Raw genomic sequence first — 21310 nt, forward strand, 5'->3', positions numbered from 1 at the left:
TCTCCAAATTTTTGGATGCAAGTTTTTGTTTCTGAGTTTTTCCAAATTTTTTTCATTTCAAATTTTTGTCCTTGAATGTTTGGTTTCAGATTTTCTTTTTTGAAACTTTTTTGTCTACAACTTTCATATAAATTTTTTCCCCATAAATTTATCTGCAAATATATGTATTTGAAAAAGTTTTGATAACAAAAAAGAATGGAAAGGCGGGGAGAGCGCACGTGGGGTACTTGATTGGCCTACCATACAATTAAGGAGCCCTGCTAATAGGCCCCGTCATTTTAGGCTATTTCTTCATAATACTATTATTATAAATAATGATTACATTCTACCAATTGATGGCTAGATATTTTTCTTTTTTTAGAGAATTTCTATGATTTCTCTTATTTTCTAGGTTGTCCACCTAGGATTTTAGGTGACTTCACGTGAAGGTTTCAAAAGGAGCCTCCAATTACTAATAGTAAGATTGTTTGGTGACAACACGGTAGATACGTCTTGTTGAAAATTATGCAACTGTGCCATTAAATTAAGCGTATAAATCATGACAACAAACAAACATACTAGCATGTAACTCTCTAACATGCTAGATAGTTGTACTCTCTAATATAAATCAAGATTACATAGTAGATTATAGTTGGGACACGTACTGATCATTTGCACACAACGACATTGAAGTCGGTGTAGTTAAGATGTTGTTGACAGTGTTGTTGACGACTGGTCACAGGAGCCAATTAATTACAAAGAGGACGGTACAAATCATCACAAGTCATGTATCGCATTCGGCGCTGCTTTTTTATCAAATGAGAATAAAGAGTCGTACAAATGGCTATTCAAGAACTTTTTGAAAGCAATGGAAGGGGCTGCACCTAGGCTGATCATTACTGATGAGGACCTTAGTAGCATGAAGATGTCTTCCCAAACGCTGTACGTAGACTTTGCATGTGGAACAGGTTGGAGAGGAAAAGATCACACGAAGTAGGGATAGTAGACGCACGATAAGGGAAGTTCACTAGCTACAACATGTTCTTGCAAATTGTTTGGGTCTATTGGCATTCTTTGTTCTCACATCATCTTAGTCCTCAAGGCGGAGCCATGCAATAATGAAATACCTAGTAATTATGTGTTGCATAGGTGGACTAAGATGGCATCACGTAAGCAGGTGCCCGATGCCAGAGGCATTGTAATTGAAGGATCTTGTACATCCCTTCCACCTACCATGAAGATCATGTACTCCGACACAAGCTCTAAGTTCAACTGGTCGTATTCCAGAGTTCCTGGGCTCCCTCAGGAACCTCAAGTAGTACCTTAAGCCTCTCCGGCATAGGTTTTCTTGGTACAGTTCCTCGTCAGCTTGGTAACCTTTCAAGGCTCCAATGCCTTGACCTGTTCAGAATGTCTAATACCAACTCTTTGGATGTGTCATGGCTAACTCGTCTTCCTTTCCTCAAGTATCTTGACCTCAGCTATTTGGGACTCAGCACCGTATCTGATTGGCCTCGCGTGGTCATGATTCCTTTCTCTGAGGGTCCGTGACCTTTCTTATTGCTCGCTTGCAAGTGCAAATCAATCGCTCCCACACCTAAACCTTAAATCTTCAGTTGCTCCATCTCTCAACAGCTAACTAGACCATCCCATTGCATCTGGTGGGTTTTGGAACCTAAGTGTGTTCTCAGTGTGCTCCAAAGCTCAGTGTGTTCTCTCTGCTCTCCAATCTCACCACTAGTCGTATATACGAATCTGTGAGAGCTTGCCACTTCTAAACATAGCCAACAATCTTCTTGAGGGAGAACTACCCGTGTGCTTTGGAAGTATAGTGATTACATCTGTGATACTAAGCAACAACAATTTTTCTACTTTTTCTGGAAACTTTCAATCATTTGTGAAAATTTTTGACACAATAGGAATATTCCAACGAACCTTACAAATCTTGAATGCCTTGAATACATGGATATGGCAGAACTTGGATTGCTACTTGTGTAGTAGCTATGTTTTAGTTGGAGTCAAAATTTGTAAACAATACAGGGTCACGTTCCTAAGTTCCGCTACATATTTTGCACACCAGTTGCCCAAAGCCCAAAATGTAACCCATATGTCTCAAGCAGTCATTGCAAGTGGTACCTGGGACAAGTCTCACGTGCGATTATCACAAAGCAATTCAACTGGGTACCTGGGAAATGGGAATGACAAAAAAAAAGTACGGACAATATGTAAGAACGCTGTGCTTTATTTCTAGTGTTTCTTAACATGCTTAGGTTCAATATTGCAGTGACATGAACTCCTACGCACTGAAAGAAATTCCAGTGTTCCACGGACCCTTTGCATGCATAAACTGCTCTTAACTCTCTTGGTGGCAACAGCATCAAAACCATGCTGTTGCGTCATGCCATGCATGTATTCCGGGCACACCATCAATATACATAACCGATGAAAAAATAAAACAACTCGAATCCTCCTCATTGCTTCAATGTTAATGGTGTGAAGTGTCTGCTTCTTTCCTCTGCCACTGTTGCCTACCAGGCTGGCCGTGAGGCTGCCTTCTTGACGCATTGGCTCGATTTCTCCTTCGATATCCAGAATTCTTGGGCTTATTGCTGGTAGTGTTGTTTGCCTGGCTGCGTTGCTCTGTTTCTGAGGTGGAAGTAGTGGTGTCCTCGCTGGGATCAACGTTCTCTCCTGCAGCTGTATCTGGTGTGCTGGGAGGGAGAGTGACGTACATTCCTGGCTGTATGGCAAGGTCTTTCTTCGGTTCAATAAGGCCGTTTCTTTCTTGCTGAAGATTAAAAAGTGATTCGATTCTTTTTCTCCTGATTTGCTCTGCCTCTGAATGGAGCAATTTCTTTTCATCTTCACCCAGGTCAAGGGTCAATGATGCCTAGAGGTGAACATGTGGAAACAGGAAAAGTGTTATGGTGGGCCTCATTTAGGTAAGATAAGGATTATATGATAGAGTGGGCAACAGTGATATGGCCTCTAATATCAAGATCAAGGCTTGAATGAAGAGTAAACTTAAACTGGCAGTGCCTGCAAATGTAGAAACTGTTCTATTGTACATGAATCATATCTGACACATACCAGCTGGGAAGTACTTTCACCCAACAGATCATGAACATGCTCAATATCCTTCTCATCAAACACTTTGCGGCAAACTGGACAAAATCCTTTGTGCTGATTCACATTATAATGCTTGCCTGAGCTGGACAAATCGTATTCCTTAGAAGGATCAATGACTAGTTACACAAGTTAAGATTAATAACATTTAGCATAAGGAATCAATGAACAAAAATGTTAACCACATGTATGGAATAATTTACAGTTTTATGCCCTGAGCTGTCGATAGAATGCCAATGACACTGTAAGAGAGAAATGAATAATCCCAAATGCTGCCAATTTGATGTGCTTCGCTACAATAGGAATTCAGCAAAATAGTGCTACCACGATCTAACTATACTCATTGTTTCAGAATGGACTAAAAGCCTACAGCCTAAGTACAATTCACAAGAGGCAGCATACTATTGACTTCATGTCAGGCAAAAATTTAATGAAAATTTTTCCATGGGAATAATAATCTCTGGGAGCAGCTTTGGTTCAGGTATTAAATATCAATCTAACTAATAAAGTAAGCAGGTGTTGTTTAGATATCTATCATCAACCTACTAATCTTTGTCAGCAGCTATGATTCAGGAGTCCATGAAACAATTCTACATACTATGATCAAATTTTCAAATAGAAGGGAAGCTGGACAAACAAGAAACAGTATTCACACCTCCAGTATTATGCTCCTTAGGGTTAGCATCACCATGTTGGAGCCATTCCCACCATCTCATAATGCAGTTACTGCAATACCAAAGTATAAGCTAGCATTAGAGAGAATAAATTACTTGCACTACAGTACAGTTCTGTCAATGCATAACTTATTGACCTGTGGAAGCAGTGGTAGCATGACATCAACTTCATAAAAGGCAACTCAGAGCCATCCTTATCCTCTCCCACCAAAGGGTATAGGCACAGTGGACAATCCCCTGCTGGATGATTCATATTCGAGAGGATCTCTCCAGCTTCCTGCACGTGAAGTTACTTAAATCATGTGAAAGAAATGGTATCACTATCCATCTCCATAGTCCATCCTCTTGGACAACAATTGTTATGATGGGCATTAATAGATTCCTACAACAAAATTCCTTTGATACCCACTGACAAGTGGATATGGAGGCATGTGGAACATTCAGAGGGTGTGATTTGGGGAATTCTGACACAAAAATACAAACACAAGCTTGGCATCATTTCTCGCTCTTTCATCACTTATTACGATTATATCTAACCTATAAATTATTTAATAACATATTCATGTAGAAAATACCATTTGATAGTTGCCTAAAGATATCATAGTTTGAGAAGCCTAGTGTATTACACAATTCAAAAGCATCAAGAATTTAAGATACCACATCTTATTAAAGGGGTCTAACGCTATACATCAAGCACCACGGCACTTTAATTATACATGAAAAATCAAGAATTGTTTCAACTAACCTAATACAATTGTGAAAAAACTTTTGAACCTTATGAGAGGAAACAAATCTTGGTCTGTACTGTACATAGAGCAAAATACAATGAATACCTCGCATAAAGTAACAAGCATTGGGTAGTTGGAAAGCTCTTTTGCCTTGTTCTGGATGCTGCTAATAAGATATGACTGTCGATTCTCATCAAGGCCCTTACTTTCCACAGCATAAATATGAGGTGGTTCCTTTGGATACTGCAAATACAATACGGCAATGCCATAAATGAAAAGTGCATTAACAAATGAGCAAAAATTTAACCATCTACAGAGTATTATGAACAAGGATGTTTCTGGGAGAATGGCACAAGCATGTAATGATACCGTAGAATAAGGTTACAAGCACCAATATCAAATGATCATACAAGCTTTGTAATTTGAAATGCTTTCGTGATATATCTTTTGTTCAAAACCTATGATACAACAAGCATTATAGCATTCCATTCAACATGATGAAACCCCAACAGTGCATTCAAGACACAAAAATTTCAGAGAAGAAAAGTTGTTAGATCTTGGCATCATTCCAACCAGCAAGTTATCTCTATGCATCGTTGAAACATACCTGTTTAAATGTACATGTAAACTCTAATGCTTGTAGGCATATTCTTCAAAATTACAACGTCGATCAATTGACTTCTAGTAGTTGTACAGTTATTTCTAACCATATAATCCAGGGTGGATAGATGATAAGAAACTCATATGGTGGTAAAGGTTCGTACCTGTGAAGATGCTTTAATTCCAAGCAAGAGCTCCACAAACTGAAAAGAGAGAAAGACACCTAACATTAACACAAATGGATAAAAATGTATATCTCCTAATGGAAACAGGTGGAATTTAGGGCAACTTTGATCACAGTACCAGCATGCATTTGACGCCATGAGCAATGTCAATGTCTACGAAGCGAAACAGTAAATAAATCTCTACAGAAAGGGATTTTTATCAAAACACCAACAAGTTACTAGTCCTAGGGGAGAAAAGTAAGGACTACATCCACCTAAGCATAGTGCGGCTCTTGTGCTTAGCCTCTTAGTCCTCCAGGTTGAATTTCCAACATAAAGTCACATACATTTTATTCTTAACTGTCTGATGGAAATCAAACTGAAGGTCCACTTGACTACTCAGCTCCTAAGCATATACCCCTGCGCCTGCCGTGACAGCGGTGTCAGGTCAATTATGGCAACCGATTGCCACAACAATTGATCAAAGTAAACTGTTAACTAACAAAGCATCAGGGTCATGACTCATGACACTATAGATACACCCTAAAATTAATCAATCTGTAAGCCCACAGCTAACTAATCGCCCCAATGGATTACACTTGAACCACTAACTAACCGCCCCAATGGGTTCACCTCAGAACAGGCGGCAACTCAAGCAGAGCACCGGCTACTACTTTGACACCACCGGGCACATCACACCAGAGGGCCGGCCAGCCGGCGGATCGATAGCGCGAGTCCTCCGTCCGCGACCCACAGCACCCTGCGACCGCGAGGATGGGGAAACCGCTAGGGCCAGCAGGGAAAGATAGGTTAACCGCGGGGGGGAGAGGCGCGGCGAGGCGGACCTGCTGTGAAGAGTCGTCGGCGGTGCGGGGCCGCACGTGGACGACGAGGTGGGGCGGGAGGTCCCGGAGCACGCGGACGTCGTCGCCGTACACCGCCGCCACCGCCTCCAGCTCCAGCCGCACCTCCTCCTCCGCCTCCGCCTGCGCCGCCATCGCCTCCAGTCGCCGCCGATTTTTTTTCCCCTTCCGTCTCTGGTCTCTCTGAACAAGAAAAAAAAGGGTCTTTTCTTTTTCTTTTAGAAAACGTTGGTTGAGGAAATTCCGAGTTTTTTAAAAAAATGCTTAAAAAATAAAATTCGAAAAAGGGGCGCCGGTTGGGAAAAATTGGAAAAATGGGTACCTTCCGTCCGTTGATCGGGCGGGAGGCGTGGGGCTGGGGACCTCCCGCCCATCCAGCTGGCGGGAGGTTCCAGAAATATTTCCAGGCTCCTCCTGAGGGTTCGCGAATAAGAAAATTTTCTTATTCGCGAAGAGGTCCATGAGGCAGGCATCTAGCCCGGCCAGTGGGCGGGAGGTACCCCTGCTTATCTTTTTTGTTATTTTTTGTTGGAATTTATGTTTTACAAACTATTTGAAATTCAGATTTTTTCAAATTAATATTTATTCGCCATACTCTTTTGTATACGTATAAAATTTTAATTTAATTTTACGAAGAAGATTACTGTATCTAAAACTCGTATGAAGATGGTTAAACGATAACGTTTTGCAACGTAGAATCCAAATATTATGATAGTACGATACATCAACTAATTAAAAAATAGTATCATACAAAAATAGTTTAAATATAAAAAGTCCACCGAATCAGGAGTATCTACCCCGCCTGTCCCGGACCTCGCGCTTTCTTCGTCCTCCCCCCTTAGTCCTAGCCCGTCGGCGTATGTGGTCCTCCGAGTACGTAAATGCATCTGGAGCACGGTGAGGACGAGGCGGAGGAGGTGCAGGCGTGAACGGGTCATCCTGGGACTGTGCACCTGTAGCGTCATACGTCTGGGAGGGACCAATGATGTCAGGCCCGGCGCCGCCGCCCACTAACTCCGACCAAGTGGCGGAGCCGTCCTCCCAGTCGTCCCAGTCCGGCACACCGAATGGACCACCGTGTGCATAAGCTCCCATCGACCATGCATGCTGAGTATAGCCCTGAGAGTACGGAGCAGCTGGCATCGAACCCGACGGGAGAGATGTTCCTGGAGTATAGACGCCAAACGTCTGAGGCTCCATTCTTGCAGGAGGAGGTCCCACTGCCATTGAGTGCATGACTATAAAAACAAATGAAATTAGTCGTGTAAATCAAAGTTGATCGAAATGGCAATTATAAAGGACTTACAGCTGGAACTAGCGGCAGTACCGCTGGACGCTGCGTGCGGTGCTGCAGAGATCGACGGGCCAGCTGTGTACACGTGGGCGGACGCATGAGACGAACTGGAGGTCCCCACGTCGTCTCTGCCGTGACAAGTCAGTGCATGTAACGCTCGCGTCAAGTTATCTTGAATCTTACGAAAGCTGTCTTTGTACTGTGCGTCCGGTACATGTACTCCACGTTCAAGCAACGTGATCTGAGATGTAGCTTCGACCTCCTCGCAGTTGATCAGATCGATCTGCATACGTAATGGGAAGCAGAGTAATATTGTTATCGATCTTTTATAAAAAAGATTTAATAATTCAAGTTGCGAAAGACGTACCGCGCCACGCTGCGCCTGATCACGGTACGAGGGATACGTGTCCGAGATGATCGGCTGGTGCTGATGCTCCACGTCATCAAAATGTGAAAGAGTGACGTACGGACGCGTCCGAGGGAGGTACCAGCGGAGATATGCGCCGTAAGACGCCTCCATGTGTGGCTGCGGCTCGTCCCACACATCATCACGTGCGTCTAGCCACCCTCCTACGTACTCCTACAGCTTGACCACCTAGTTGACCTCGTTGGCATGATATCCCCTGCGCGAATATTTGTTGCAAACATTTGAAAGACAATATTATTTTATGATAACGATTATATAATTAATACTGTCGGAGGAATTCTCCAGCCGGGTGGCGGAAAGCACGCGTCTAATCCTAGTTAAGGATGGGTTTGGAGGAGACTTAGGAGCGCTCGATCGGTGGACAGATGAACGCAGGAAGGACACGAAGATTTAGAGTGGTTCGGGCCGCCGGAGCGTAATACCCTACGTCCACTTTGGTGTTGTATTAGCTGCGTGAGCCAGAATGGAAAGCAGCATAAGCTTGTGTGTGTGCAACCTGGAACTTGTGTTCGTGTGTGTCTAAAAATCTGCCTTCTAACGAGTACACTCTCCCTTTTATAGTTCAAGAGAGGTGCTTACACTGTGCGGGACCACGATAAGTGGGCCCGGCCAACAGGAGCCTACTCTATGTGATATGGAGATCTCCATCTCCAGCCCCTCGTTGCAGCCTTCCCAGCTGGGAAGATAGCGTGCGTATCCACAATCTGGATACGGTCGCGTGCCGTCCTGCGGGCACAGTGACCGCTGTCAATGTTACCCAACAGTGGTGCTGTGCTGCCACTGTTGGGTGCGATTCTGACAGGCGAGGAGGCTGCGCTGACCCGCCGTACCGTCGCCTCTGCGCGCACTGTAGTAGCGCACGCCTCGGCTCTCTTGTTACAGCCCATCATTACGCCGCGCGCGGCGCCGTGACGGGACTGTATGCCACTGGTGCGCTGTACACGGTGACACGATGCGCCGCCTTGAAAACAGGCGGGCTTACCGTGGTGTCAGCATACCTGCCCCGTTTGCCAGTGGCAGGCCGCTCTTTTTGACTTGGGTGCGCCCGGCCCAGCTACCGCATTGAATGCCGGTAGGTGGGCTGGAGACACACAGAGGGCCTCCAGCCGCAGGCGCGTGGCAGGGCCAGCCCCGCCCCTCTGCTGGGGCAGCACGTGGCGGCACCGGACCCCTCCCCAGAGGGAGGGAGGTCCGGGCCCCCGCGGCCGGCTAGAGCGGTCAGACCCGTGATGGTCCGGCCATCACACGCGGCGGCCCCGGACCCCCTGGGGAGTCCGAGTCCGCGGGGGCAACCCGAGAGCTCGCCTGCCCTCCTTGGTGTGCGGAGGACTCGGACTTCTTAAAGCTCGGGGAAGGTCCGGAGACCGTGGTCCCAGCGGTCAGACCCGGGCCGTATGCCACGTCACCCAGAAGGCGAGAGGGAGATTACGGATTGTAAGATGCCAAGGGCCTGGACACCCTAGCAGGAGGTACCCCTGTTTGAATGTACCGACAAATACAAAACGAGTTATCACAAACTTACTCGTGTACGTTGCGCGGCACGGCCTGGAACGCTCGAGGTAGGAGAGGAAAGTGCTGTCGTCGCCCGAACTGCCTCATCACTCGCTCGACGCAGTATGGCTCGACGATAATATAGAACACTAGGTTCGTCTTTGTGAGCCAGTACGCCTCGTCACGCGTGCAAAGGGAGGACAACCCGTGCGGCGCACGTGTCTGGATAGCCGTAGCGGTGTACGGGGTCCAGATGACATCCTGTGGCTGCATCCGATCAAATTCAGACACGAACTGCGGGTATGCTTTTCGGACCTGCCGATGTGCCCAGCTCATCTGCAAAATTACACAACTGAATCGGTACTTTGCATATACAGAAACGTACAACAGTAAATTAAAGAGTTTACCCGTCGATCGGTCCAAAGCGAACCCATCGTGGGGCTATCCTCGTGCCACACCCCATACATCTCGGGCGGATAAGACTCCTCGCTGATTAGGGGGCGTGTTATGGCGAATCGCTCGTACGACCATAGCTGCAGCAGAAGTGGGCAGCCTGTGATGACGGCGGTTCTCTCCGTCTTCAAACAGACCTGGCAAAGGCCTCGGTACGTGGCAGCAAGCACTGCCGATCCCCAGCTCCACCCAGGTACCTAGCCCGGCTCCGCATCCGCAATCGCGTGCGTGTACTGCATGAGAACCTTATCCACATAATTGCCGCTAGAGTTGCAGAAAAGAGTACAGGCGAACAACCACAACAGATATGCCTCCAGGCATCGCGACACCTCGTACTGCCCAGCCAGAGGGTGGAGATCCTGAGCCTGAAATATATTTGTTCAATGCTTAGAGGTAGTCACATATGATTCAATTAAATTAATTAAAAAATAATTGTACGTAACCTAAATTGTATTACCCAACTCTTGACGGGGCCGGGCGCGTCAGGTACGTTCACAAAAAGTGGCGGGTTCACTGGAGCAAACCGCTCCTAAAGCTCCGCCCTCCAGGTAGGTGGCACGGCAACCGGGCCAACAGCTTCACCGGCAATGGGAAGCCCGAGCAGGTACGACACGTCCTGCAACGTGGGGGTCATCTCCCCGCACGGCAACGCCGCAAATAGAGAGCGGTCCAGCTGCATCCGCTTCTTGGCGTCACCGTCTTGGCCGTCGTCGGCCTGAAGCATACGTGCAAGTGGCAGCAAACCAGCCTCACGTAACCTGTATATTTTGCATTGTGCTTACAATTATCGTACAAGCTTATACATTAGTTCCGTAAAAAAATACAAAGTATCACCTGTCAAGCCAGCGGTCGTCCACGTGCAACAACTCCTTTGCTACACGAGGGCGCAACTCGTGAAGCTCCTGCCCCTCCACCGCTGCCAGGTACGACCTGTGCCGTTCGTCAGTGTTCGCGTCAAGGAGCTCCGGTGTCTGCGCCATATCTGCATAAAAAATATAAGTACCGTAAGACATATTCCTACAAACAATTGAAAATACTAAAAATTATTCAAAGTATAACTATCCAAAGAAATATTTCTAACAACTATTGAAAATACTAAAAACTCCTTAAAATATAACTACCCTAAGAAATATTTCTAAAAACTATTGAAAATACTAAAAACTATTCAAAATATAACTAGCCTAAGAAATATATCTAAAAACTATTGAATTACTAAAAACTATTCAAAATATAACTACCCTAAGAAATATTCCTAAAAACTATTGAAAATACTAAAAACTATTCAAAACACAACTACCCTAAGAAATATATATAAAAACTATTAAAATTACTAAAAACTATTCAAAATATAATTACCCTAAGAACTATATCTAAAAACTATTGAAAATATTAAAAACTATTTATAATAGAACTACCCTAACAAATATTTCTAAAAGCTATTGAAAATATTGAAAACTATTCAAAATATAACTACCCTAAGAAATATATCTGAAAACTATTGAAATTATAAAAACTATTCAAAATATAACTATCCTAAGAAATATATCTAAAAACTTTTGAAAATACTAAAAACTATTTAAAATAGAACTACCCTAACAAATATTTCTAAAAGCTATTGAAAATATTGAAAACTATTCTACGTATAACTGCCCTAACAAATATTCGGAAAAACAATTGATAATTATACGACTATAACGAGAATATACCTCCAAACCGACGTGTGGACAGGTCTTCGCCGCTTCCTCTCCTCTCCTCTCTTCCTCTCCTCCCTTTCTTTTTTTGTTGATTTTTGCTAAATATTATGAGAATTAAGGGTGGGTGGGGGGCTTAGATAGTGCGGGGGGGGGGGGGGTGACGTCCCGCCCGTTGGGAGGGCGGGATGCCCCTCGCGAGACCTCCCTCCTGTTGGACGGGCGGGATGCCACGTCAGGGGACTCTTCGCGAATAAGAAAAGTTTTCTTTCGCGAAGAGGCCCCTCCCGGGGGCCTGAGAAAAAAATTTCGACCCCTAGCCCGTTGGATGGGCCGGATGTCTCCTCCCGCCCATTGATCGGGCGGGAGGCACCCATTTTTCGAATTGTTCCAAACCGGCACCCTTTTTCGAATTTAAATTTTTTAACCTTTTTTTAAAAAAAATTCAGGAAATTCGGGCGTGGCCGCGTTGGAGAGGAGAGGGGAATTAGGCCCATCCTGGGAGGAGTGGGCCAGGGCCAGAATGGGCCTTGAGCCGTTCTCTTCTTGTATTTTTTTTTTCTCAGGATGAGGAGGAGGGCTTGGTCCAAGTTTGTAATGGGCCTTTCGAACGGCTCCTGATCATCCCTGTTGTTATTGGACCTGGGCCACGACTCACTGTACTAATATAATCTGTCAGTTGAATGGTAGCAGCAGACACACAGGCTCTCAAGCATCGACTGGATTATGACCCGAGATGGGAATTTGTTCTTCCAACAATGGTCATGACTGAATAACGTATTGTGCAGCTGCAATCTTAACTGCCTTTTAAGTGCAAACGTCTTATGGACTGTAAATCCTGATGGTAACCTTTGCTCGGTATAAATTTGGAAACCCAAAGGAAATAATAAATTCCCATGTTCATTTAATCCTAATGTCAATATTGAGCTCAGAAGCCTGGCAAAAACAAGGTGATCATCGTGTGGCTCCTGGGCCAATGCTGCAGAGTCCCCGCACTTGCAGAGGTTGATCTATTTCTGTCTACTCCCTCCATTTTAAATTGTAGGTCGTTTTGATAAATTTATATATCTAGATGCATAGCAACGATCATGTATCTTAAGATTCCAAACTGACCTATAATTTGAATATAATTTAAAACGAAGGGAGTAGTAATTTTCTTCCCGGTAAACCCTCATGGCCTCTGCTGATGGTAAAACAACTGCACATGATCATTACGCTAGAGCTCTGTGAAGGCAGCAGCTAAAGGCTAAATCTAACTAAACTTTGGTTCTGAAATGATCAGATAAAAGAGTTCCACAAGATAAAGTTAAGCTCAAGCGTGAAAAGCATCCGGGGATGATATCTTGATATGCTGATGTTTATGAATTTAATTAACGGGCAAACAAAATGCATTCATTGTCGCCATCATCTATACATCGTTAGTATCAACGAGGGTGATATATGCCTGTGTTTCTTAATTAACGGTGAACAAAATGCATGCACATTCTTTTAATTAATTCTGCAGGCTCGCATGAATTGTAGCATGGCATCCATCTCAGTATTAAGTTAATGCGGGAGATCATGGCGGCAGTATTTAAAAACAAAATGTTATGTCTCCATTGATTAACTCTCTGTTGCTCGATCAATTCTTAGCGCTTGTTGGTAATTGACAGTTTCAAAAGGGAGGAAAGGATAGTGCGCATCTGCTATTTTTCATGTAGCGTTGCTATGCCGATCTTATGTGTTGTAGCAGCTTTCGATTTGACAGAATTCTATTAATCCAAGTTCATTATCTTTACCATATACATCGGTGTATCAGATACTGGGATTCAGAGTTACATCCCAGGTGATCCGGAAGTTGTGTTCGCCTGCGCTAAGTCTTCTCTAGGCGGTAGATCAAAGCCGGGTACCAATAACCATGAAAAAAATTATCCTACCATAAGGTTCAGAAACCATGACTTGACTAACTAAAACTAAGTACAAAATTGTGAAATTGCATGGTAATTCTACACGTAGTTATAAAGTAATATATTTGGGAACTAAACAGGTTGGATAAACCTTTCTAGAAAGATAATCAAACTATCCAGCGCGTTTTTTTCCTTAGAACTAAGGAAAAATCAACAAGCTCGTGGATGAGCGAGCCTGGGCACCCGGCGATGCTGCTGAGCGGGACACACGCCTGGTGGGAAGAAGCGGGCAGGAGAGGAAGCGGGATGGATGGACGAGACACATGGCGCAGGGGCCGACGGAGGAACGTCAAGCTACGTCGCCATCAGCACGAACATTCCAGAAGCCATGGGTGCAGGGTGGGGTAACTCGTGATCGGACGGCTAAGGCAAGAGACATGCACGATCGGACGTCTGGGAATTTCGAACGACGTGGCCATATGTCCGCAGGTTTCGTCTCGAAGAGATAAGGGATGGAGCGGCCAGATATACAGGGAGTCCGAGTACTCCCTCAAAATGAGGCCGGCCCCCTCGCCACACCCAGGAGTACAGATGGTCAAATGGACTGGACCCAATGGACGGTACCAGACCCGGTACGAAAAAAACATGAGCCTAACCCGACACGGCCCAATAAGAATATTGTCGTACCCACACGATCCGATGTGTCGGGCTGTGCCTGGACCGCAATCTCAGCACGTAATGCCAGTCCGGATATAACACGGCTAATTAAACTGGTACGATTCAGCCCGTTACGTATTTTGAACCCATATACTCTTCATAGAAATACTCTCCACCTCTCTCTCTCTCCCTCCCTCCCCTATCGTGCTCCAGCGGCGCGAGTGCCTACACACCGCGCCCTCACCTCTCCCCTCGCTGTATGCCTCGCCGCCACCGTGCACGTCCTTCCCACACAGAGGGCGCCGCCGCACGCGGCCTCCCCTCACTGCCGGCCGCTCCACATCACACGCCGCTGCCGCCGTGCTCGTATCGACACGGGAACACCGGGCCGCCGTGCCTCATCGTGCCGTGCCGTGCCGGAACCATGCCGTGCCCAATCGGGTTCGTGCCGCCCATATGGCCATCTATACCCACGAGGTAGGGTACGACCTGTTGTCTACAACGACAATAATTGGCGTGTTGTCGCCCCGGCGCCGTACATTGGCTAGCCCGCCTTGCATAGATGGCTTTATGTTACTTTTGTTATTAAAGGCTTTATGTTCATCACATTCAAGAATGTATATTGTGGTTGTTTACAACTATCACTGCCTATACATATGGTGTAAAATTAGTATTAATCAATGTCTACGAATATTGGTCAGTGCATGCAGACCGTCAGAATAAACTGATTTCTTTGCCAATCCTCCAATTCCTCCAAAAGACCATGAACTACTTGTAAGTGAACCTACACACCATGAACTGCAGTTCTTCGTCACAAAAGGTAGCCATTTGGACGACCGGCATCACAAAAGCAAAAGCAAACAGAAGTTCATTGTCAAAGGATCCAGTCAGTGTTTATGAGGCATGATCATCCTCAGAATCAGATATTACAGCATATTGATATGAGGCATGACCCTTATTTAATAGTAAAGCGCTGGAAATGCTTCCTACTGTCAAGTCGACGGAGCAACAGCGAATGGTGATGGTCTGGTGGACGTAGTGATAGTAGTGGGTCTAAATTTAAGTCTTAGGCTCAAAAGGAACTGGACTCATATTTTATATATTTGTAAATTAAGGATGATTAAGAGCTGAGTTGTGAATCAAACATTTAGCTTAAGGCTACTGCAAACAAGTAAAACACTCACCGAACATCAGAAAGATTAACACCACAAATCCACAATCACCAATTTGCACTATATGCCAGGTTGCCGGAAGCACAGCCCATTTCCACCACTCTTGGCAGTGAACATAGTTTAAAGCTGTAACACAGCTTCACAAAATACCACCCCCACAATCACCTGCATCTACTGATTCCCTACATCTACTGGGCAGACACAAAATGAAGTCTTGTAAGTGAACCTACACACCATGAACCCACTTGGACCAGGATCACAAAAGCAAACGGGAGTTTGTTCTCATAGGATCCAATGTTCATGGCTTGTTGGACCGGGATCGCAGCCTGCTTGCAACGCAGTCTGGGCTTCGTTCGTACTTCCTCTTCCTTGAGGTTGGCTTAGATGATGGAGTGACACATCCAGCATCCTTATTGGCCTGATCATTGTGAGCATCAGATGTCACCACAGACTCACTTTGGCTATCAGAGTTCTTCGCTTGGCGGCGATTTGGTTTGCTCTGCTTAGCTTTGCTACTCGTTTCTCCATCCTCTAGGCTCTCCTCCTTGGCAGCTGTAGCATCATGGTCAGAAACACATGAGGTTTCTGATTTGTCAGAAAGCTGCTTGTTTGAGAAGTCAGCTGAGCTTGAATCCTCTGAGTTAGCTGATGCTCGCTGTGTTGCAATTAGATAGTGCGCCACAGATTTGTACCCAAGTTTGACAACCTGCACGAACACACCCACATTATCAAAACCATTAGACCAAAGATAAAATCATATGTGCATACTAACAACATGAGATCCAGTTCATTGTTAGGTTCTTCCTATTTTTTTATCACAGTAAACTACAAATAACAGCAAAGACTTTAGTCACATGCGAGTGGGGTAGGCTAAACTAACAGAAGCCACATCATCACAAAAGAGATAATATTTTATAATAATATAGCATAAATTAACTAGAATGAATGCATGAATTTCAAATTACTTCCACTTCTAATAGCAGTTTGTGCTCTGAAAATGTAAAATGCGTATGCACATGCAAGTGGGGTAGGCTAAACTAACAGAAGCCACATCATCACAAAAGAGATAATATTTTATAATAATATAGCATAAATTAACTAGAATGAATGCATGAATTTCAAATTACTTCCACTTCTAATAGCAGTTTGTGCTCTGAAAATGTAAAATGCGTATGCACATGCAAGTGGGGTAGGCTAAACTAACAGAAGCCACATCATCACAAAAGAGATAATATTTTATAATAATATAGCATAAATTAACTAGAATGAATGCATGAATTTCAAATTACTTCCACTTCTAATAGCAGTTTGTGCTCTGAAAATGTAAAATGCGTATTCACATGCGAGTGGGGTAGGCTAAACTAACAGAAGCCACATCATCACAAAAGAGATAATATTTTATAATAATATAGCATAAATTAACTAGAATGAATGCATGAATTTCAAATTACTTCCACTTCTAATAGCAGTTTGTGCTCTGAAAATGTAAAATGCGTATTCATGTTGGTATATATACCTTCCTATACACACAACCAGTAGGGAACCATCCTTTCTTAGTTCTGCATATACTGCAATTACAAATGCCTCGGCAAACTGGACATATCCAATTGGGATTCTTCTTAGCTTCTAGCACATTCTCACCATACCTGCATTGGTTGCAAAATGTCAATCCAAAAACAACTCAACATTCAAGTGCATACACACAGGGAGAAAAGAAACAAATGCCCAATTTAGAGTACATGTACTATTGGCACAGACCTGCACCTGCACAAATCTAGGCCAATTTTAGCTCAGTTCTATATTGCATTCCAAATCCTACACAGGTTTCACCAGCTTCCAAAAATTCAAAGAAAAATCTATAATTTCAGCATCAGTAAATCCATTTTGATTTGTGAACCATAAATTGGAAAGTTTCTGTTATATTTCTGTAGTTAATACTTCCTCTGATTTGACTAGCAATATCTATGAAAATATCTTATCCTAAATGAGCAGAGCTATATATTATAGAAGTACTTTTCATAATGAATTTAATGTCAATCGTACAACCTATACAATAATTTAGATATTGGTGGTGAGAGTAAGAAAAGGATTGACTAAGATAAACCTAGATAGATTAATTGCAATATCTGTGATTGGAGATATTGCTAAACTCCTAGAACTAAAATATAAGCCTTTTGTGTTAAAAGGTACATATGCTATATGCAGGATAGTATTAAAAGCAAGGAATTTTGTTGCAAGTCACAAATTATATTTAAAAATGTCATCATTGCATATATACATCAAAATTGTCAGAAGGAAACATGCCCCCGGCCCATTAACTTGCATGCCATTAGAAAACAGCAAAGATGGCATAAAACTACTTATGCCCGCACTCATAAATGCATGATTGATAATTCTATGCTTAATTTTATCTAGCAGCAAAACCAGACAACATTTAACCGAGAAATGAGATACTGATCTAAAGAAAAGCTCACCTCATGTACAAACAATCTCCACAGAACTGCCCTTGGACAATCTGGCATTTGCAGCAGCTTGTGTGATGACCAAGAGTCTTCTGCCTGTACCATGGAAGCACTTTGCATCAGGCAAATATGCTACAAGAAAATTCTGAAATCCCTTGTTACATAAAATATATCTTGAGTCGTGACAAGAATAACTTCTATGTAATGGATCATAAAAACCATCCAATCAAGGGAAGTAACTTGGCATTCATATACAATATAAAAGAAACTTTTATTAAATATTTAGCTGGACTCTAGATATAAGTGTGCACATTGATTTACTAGCATACACAAACTAAATCACATTACCATTACTGTTAAAGTTGTATTTTTTTCTTTACTTTGCTGTAATGAATTTCATAGTTGTTTTACCCTTCAACAAAAAAAATCAACATTACAACGGATAGCAAAGGAAACTGATGCAAAACTACAGCATTCCAAATAGTTACTCCAGTGGAAGCTTACCGGCACTGATGACAGGTCTGGCCCCTCACTTGATCATAGATGCGCTTACCGTCTTTGCCATAACCATCGACAAAGAGAGTCCAAGGAGTATTACATGTACCCAAAAGCTTCTCGTGCTCTTCAGTGTATATTTCTTCCTTGGCTCCTTCCTCTAGTAACTCAGTTCTAACACCTTGAGGATCTCTCTCCTTACAGGGCCGAATTTCACAATAGCTGACTGGCTCCACGTTCTTCAGCCTAAACAAAACAGGGCTTTCAAGATTACTGCTATTGTCATAAAATCACCAACAATAGAGGTCCATGATTGTAAGAACTCAACATGAGGTAAACAATTTTGGAGCAAGCGCATAACTCAGAATCTCAGTGTCTGTTAGCACAATCCAGAACATCGGGTGGTTGCCCATTATTACATTTCAAACAGTACGCTTGTTACTCACAGGATTGTTGCGGGAGAAGAAAGAACAAACCATATCGGATCAGATCCATTCAACATTGAGGGTGTGTTCCTTTCCGGGTATCTAAAGTTTAGAGGGTCACATCAAAGAGAATCTTGTTATTTAGAAGGATTAAATAAAGTCTAATTACAAAACTAATTGCAGAACCCTAGTGCTAATTCGCGAGACGAATCTAATGAGGTATATTAGTCCATGATTAGCGAATAATTACTGTAGCATCACTGTGGCAAATTATGAATTAATTAGGCTCATTAAATTTATCTCGCGAATTAGTACACAGCTGTGCAAAAAATTTTATAAACAGATTTTATTTAATACTTCTAAATAGCACGATTCTCTTTGATATGATGGGTCTAGAGCGTGGGAAACGAACAGGCCCTGAAACGGCGAGCACGAGATCAGCAGAGAACGGGACGATATTTTTAATCCTGAAACGCGCAAGGAGGAAAGGGGGGAGAACACTGCAACTACGAACATCGCAAGGACAAGAAGGCGCAGGCGAACTCATTCAGGCCGCGAGATCGAAAAACCCCCAAGAATCCCGCAGGCTCCCAAGAAGCGAACCCGGACAAGCACCCACCGACCCAAGAGGACGATTCGATTCGGTTCGGTTCGGTCCGTACCTGAGAGACCGCCGCGCGGGCGCCCGCGGCGCGGGCTTCACCTTGGGCGGCGGCGCCCCGGCGGACCCCGGCTCCACGGGCTTCCGCCGCGGCCTCCCCCTGCCGGTGCCCCCGCCCGAGCCGGCGGCGGCGGAGGAGGAGCTGGTGAGGGTCTGCGCGAGGTCCAGGATGCCGAGCTTCCGCATCCGCTCCATGTTCTCCCGGATCCGCGCGGCCCGCACCCGCTCGTAGTCCGCTCCCGCCGCCTCGAGCGGCGACACCGGGCTGCCCGGAGCCTCCGCCGCTGCCGCGGCGGCGGGGAACTTCGGCGCCGGCGCCGGCGAGGGGTCCGCGGCGGGAACGACGGTGGCCATCGTCGGGGAGTCGCAAGCCGTCGATTTCTTGCGGCGGCGGCGGCGGCGGCGCGATTTCTCCGAGGAAGGGGAAGGAACCCCGCCCAATAGGAAGGGAAGGAGGGGTGGTGGAAGCCGCAATCGCAACGGTCAGATTTGGGGCGGGGGGTTTTATGGGCGAGGTCGCCGCCGCTTCCTCCGGCCGTCACCGGGCTGGGCCCGCCCATTTCCCTCCCGAGCGGCTGGCGCGTGGGACCGGCGTCCACTAGCCTTGCGCGGGCCCGCCCGTCAGTTGGGTAGAGTAGGGGACTCGGGGGCGTCGGGGCGCGCGCGAACGGAACGGGACGGTGGGGAGTGGGAGCGGGAGCGCGGGATCGGCGACCGGGTTTCCCGCGCAAAGTGTCCTGTCCCTGACGCGTGGGTCCTAGCTGGCTAGCCTAGCTGAGCAGGCGGTGACGTCTGTTTTCTTTCTGGGAAATCGTCGATGAGATTTGATTCGATGGCCGGAAATCCCGTGGAATCGAAGGCTTGAATTTCGAAACGGTAAAAAGGTCTCCAATCATCCTTGGCATTTTAGATATTTATTGATTTACATATTACCCAGAAGAGAGCATATCTATTGGGCGAGAATGCAACATGCTCTTAGGGTCTGTTTAGTTCATTTTGCGTTTTTGCAAAATTTTAAAAAATTTACTGTAGCAAAGGAATCTTGCTAATTTGAAGTACTAAATGAAGTCTATTTGCAAAACTTTTTGCATGGATGGGTTGTAAATCACGAGACGAATCTAATGATGCTAATTAATCCATGATTAAGCAATAATTAGCGGATGGTTACTGTAGCATCACTGTTGCAAAATATGGATTAAGTAGGCTCATTAGATTCGTCTCACGATTTACAACCCATCCATGCAAAAAGTTTTATAAATAGACTTCATTTAATACTTCAAATTAGTAAGATTCCTTTAGCATCTTTGCGTTTACTTGCGTTTTTGCGGATGGAACTAAACAGGCGCTTAGGCGATGTTCTTGCTCTAATATTTAAACTCATAACCGACACTAAATGGTACGAGTGCATGGCGTGATTTTCATTTGAAGCATGTATCCATGTTCCTTATCAGTTATTTGTGTGGATATCTTTCAATACCATGGTCCGTACCGTCCGTATCTTTTTTTTAAACCGGAGGCAGATGTACGTATCAGTTTTTTATTATTACAGTATAACAACTCAGATACTCATAATATACATACACTCACTCTATAAATACACGTATGCAAATCCTAATATTTTCAAAAATTGAGCTGGCAAATATTCGAGTTTGACGAAGTCGCCATAGAAATGTCGCCCACCACCGAAAACATAACGCCGTTAAATTCAAAAAATTCGCTCCCACAAGGAATCGAATCTAAAACCTAAAATGCTACTGAGACTCTTGTAACCGGACTCTTTCGCCAGGTACCAAACCTGACCATGCTTATTTTAGTTATTTTATTCGTATGGATGCTACTCCTATTTTGATTGCGTTTTATAAGCACTAAAGAAACATTTTAATGTTTGCACATACGCAAACATGATTCATTCGGCTCCCGTCATTTAATTTCCTTGCCGATACAAGGGCTATACAATTTCATGGCCAACTTAAAATTATAATAAGAAAATATTTATTTTTATATTTAAAAATAATTTTATCCTTGACATTATTTATATACAATTTCACATATATAGGGAAAG

At 44.3% G+C, this 21310-nt stretch overlaps 2 protein-coding genes across 2 annotated transcripts; both read right to left on the bottom strand.

Annotated features, from left to right (window-relative positions):
• Window positions 1-2203: 2203 nt before the first annotated feature.
• LOC112903803 (E3 ubiquitin-protein ligase RNF25) lies at window positions 2204-6596 on the bottom strand. The gene is made up of 8 exons (XM_025973004.1): window positions 6498-6596; window positions 6117-6317; window positions 5272-5310; window positions 4613-4750; window positions 3917-4056; window positions 3761-3831; window positions 3070-3185; window positions 2204-2869 (listed from the first exon to the last, which is right to left on the bottom strand). The coding sequence occupies exons 1-8, from the start codon at window positions 6594-6596 to the stop codon at window positions 2465-2467; spliced, it is 1209 nt and encodes a 402-aa protein (XP_025828789.1). The 3' UTR covers window positions 2204-2464.
• An 8636-nt stretch (window positions 6597-15232) lies between these two features.
• LOC112903101 (cell division cycle-associated protein 7-like) lies at window positions 15233-19693 on the bottom strand. The gene is made up of 5 exons (XM_025972316.1): window positions 19250-19693; window positions 18172-18408; window positions 17680-17763; window positions 16722-16851; window positions 15233-15911 (listed from the first exon to the last, which is right to left on the bottom strand). The coding sequence occupies exons 1-5, from the start codon at window positions 19600-19602 to the stop codon at window positions 15504-15506; spliced, it is 1212 nt and encodes a 403-aa protein (XP_025828101.1). The 5' UTR covers window positions 19603-19693; the 3' UTR covers window positions 15233-15503.
• Window positions 19694-21310: the final 1617 nt, after the last annotated feature.

Source organism: Panicum hallii, chromosome 8 (assembly GCF_002211085.1).
Source record: "Panicum hallii strain FIL2 chromosome 8, PHallii_v3.1, whole genome shotgun sequence".
NCBI lineage: Eukaryota > Viridiplantae > Streptophyta > Magnoliopsida > Poales > Poaceae > Panicum > Panicum hallii.

Excerpts from the sequence above, each read along its gene's own strand:
- LOC112903803 (XM_025973004.1), bottom strand. The coding sequence starts at position 6,596 with ATGGACCTCTTCGCGAATAAGAAAATTTTCTTATTCGCGAACCCTCAG. Across the intron at positions 5,311-6,116 it reads CCGACGACTCTTCACAGCAG|TTTGTGGAGCTCTTGCTTGG; the intron begins GTCCGCCTCGCC and ends CTCTCTTTTCAG. Across the intron at positions 3,186-3,760 it reads TAAGGAGCATAATACTGGAG|GCAAGCATTATAATGTGAAT; the intron begins GTGTGAATACTG and ends TGTCCAGCTCAG.
- LOC112903101 (XM_025972316.1), bottom strand. The coding sequence starts at position 19,602 with ATGGCCACCGTCGTTCCCGCCGCGGACCCCTCGCCGGCGCCGGCGCCG. Across the intron at positions 16,852-17,679 it reads GGAGATTGTTTGTACATGAG|GTATGGTGAGAATGTGCTAG; the intron begins GTGAGCTTTTCT and ends CAACCAATGCAG. Across the intron at positions 15,912-16,721 it reads CTGGTTGTGTGTATAGGAAG|GTTGTCAAACTTGGGTACAA; the intron begins GTATATATACCA and ends GTGTTCGTGCAG.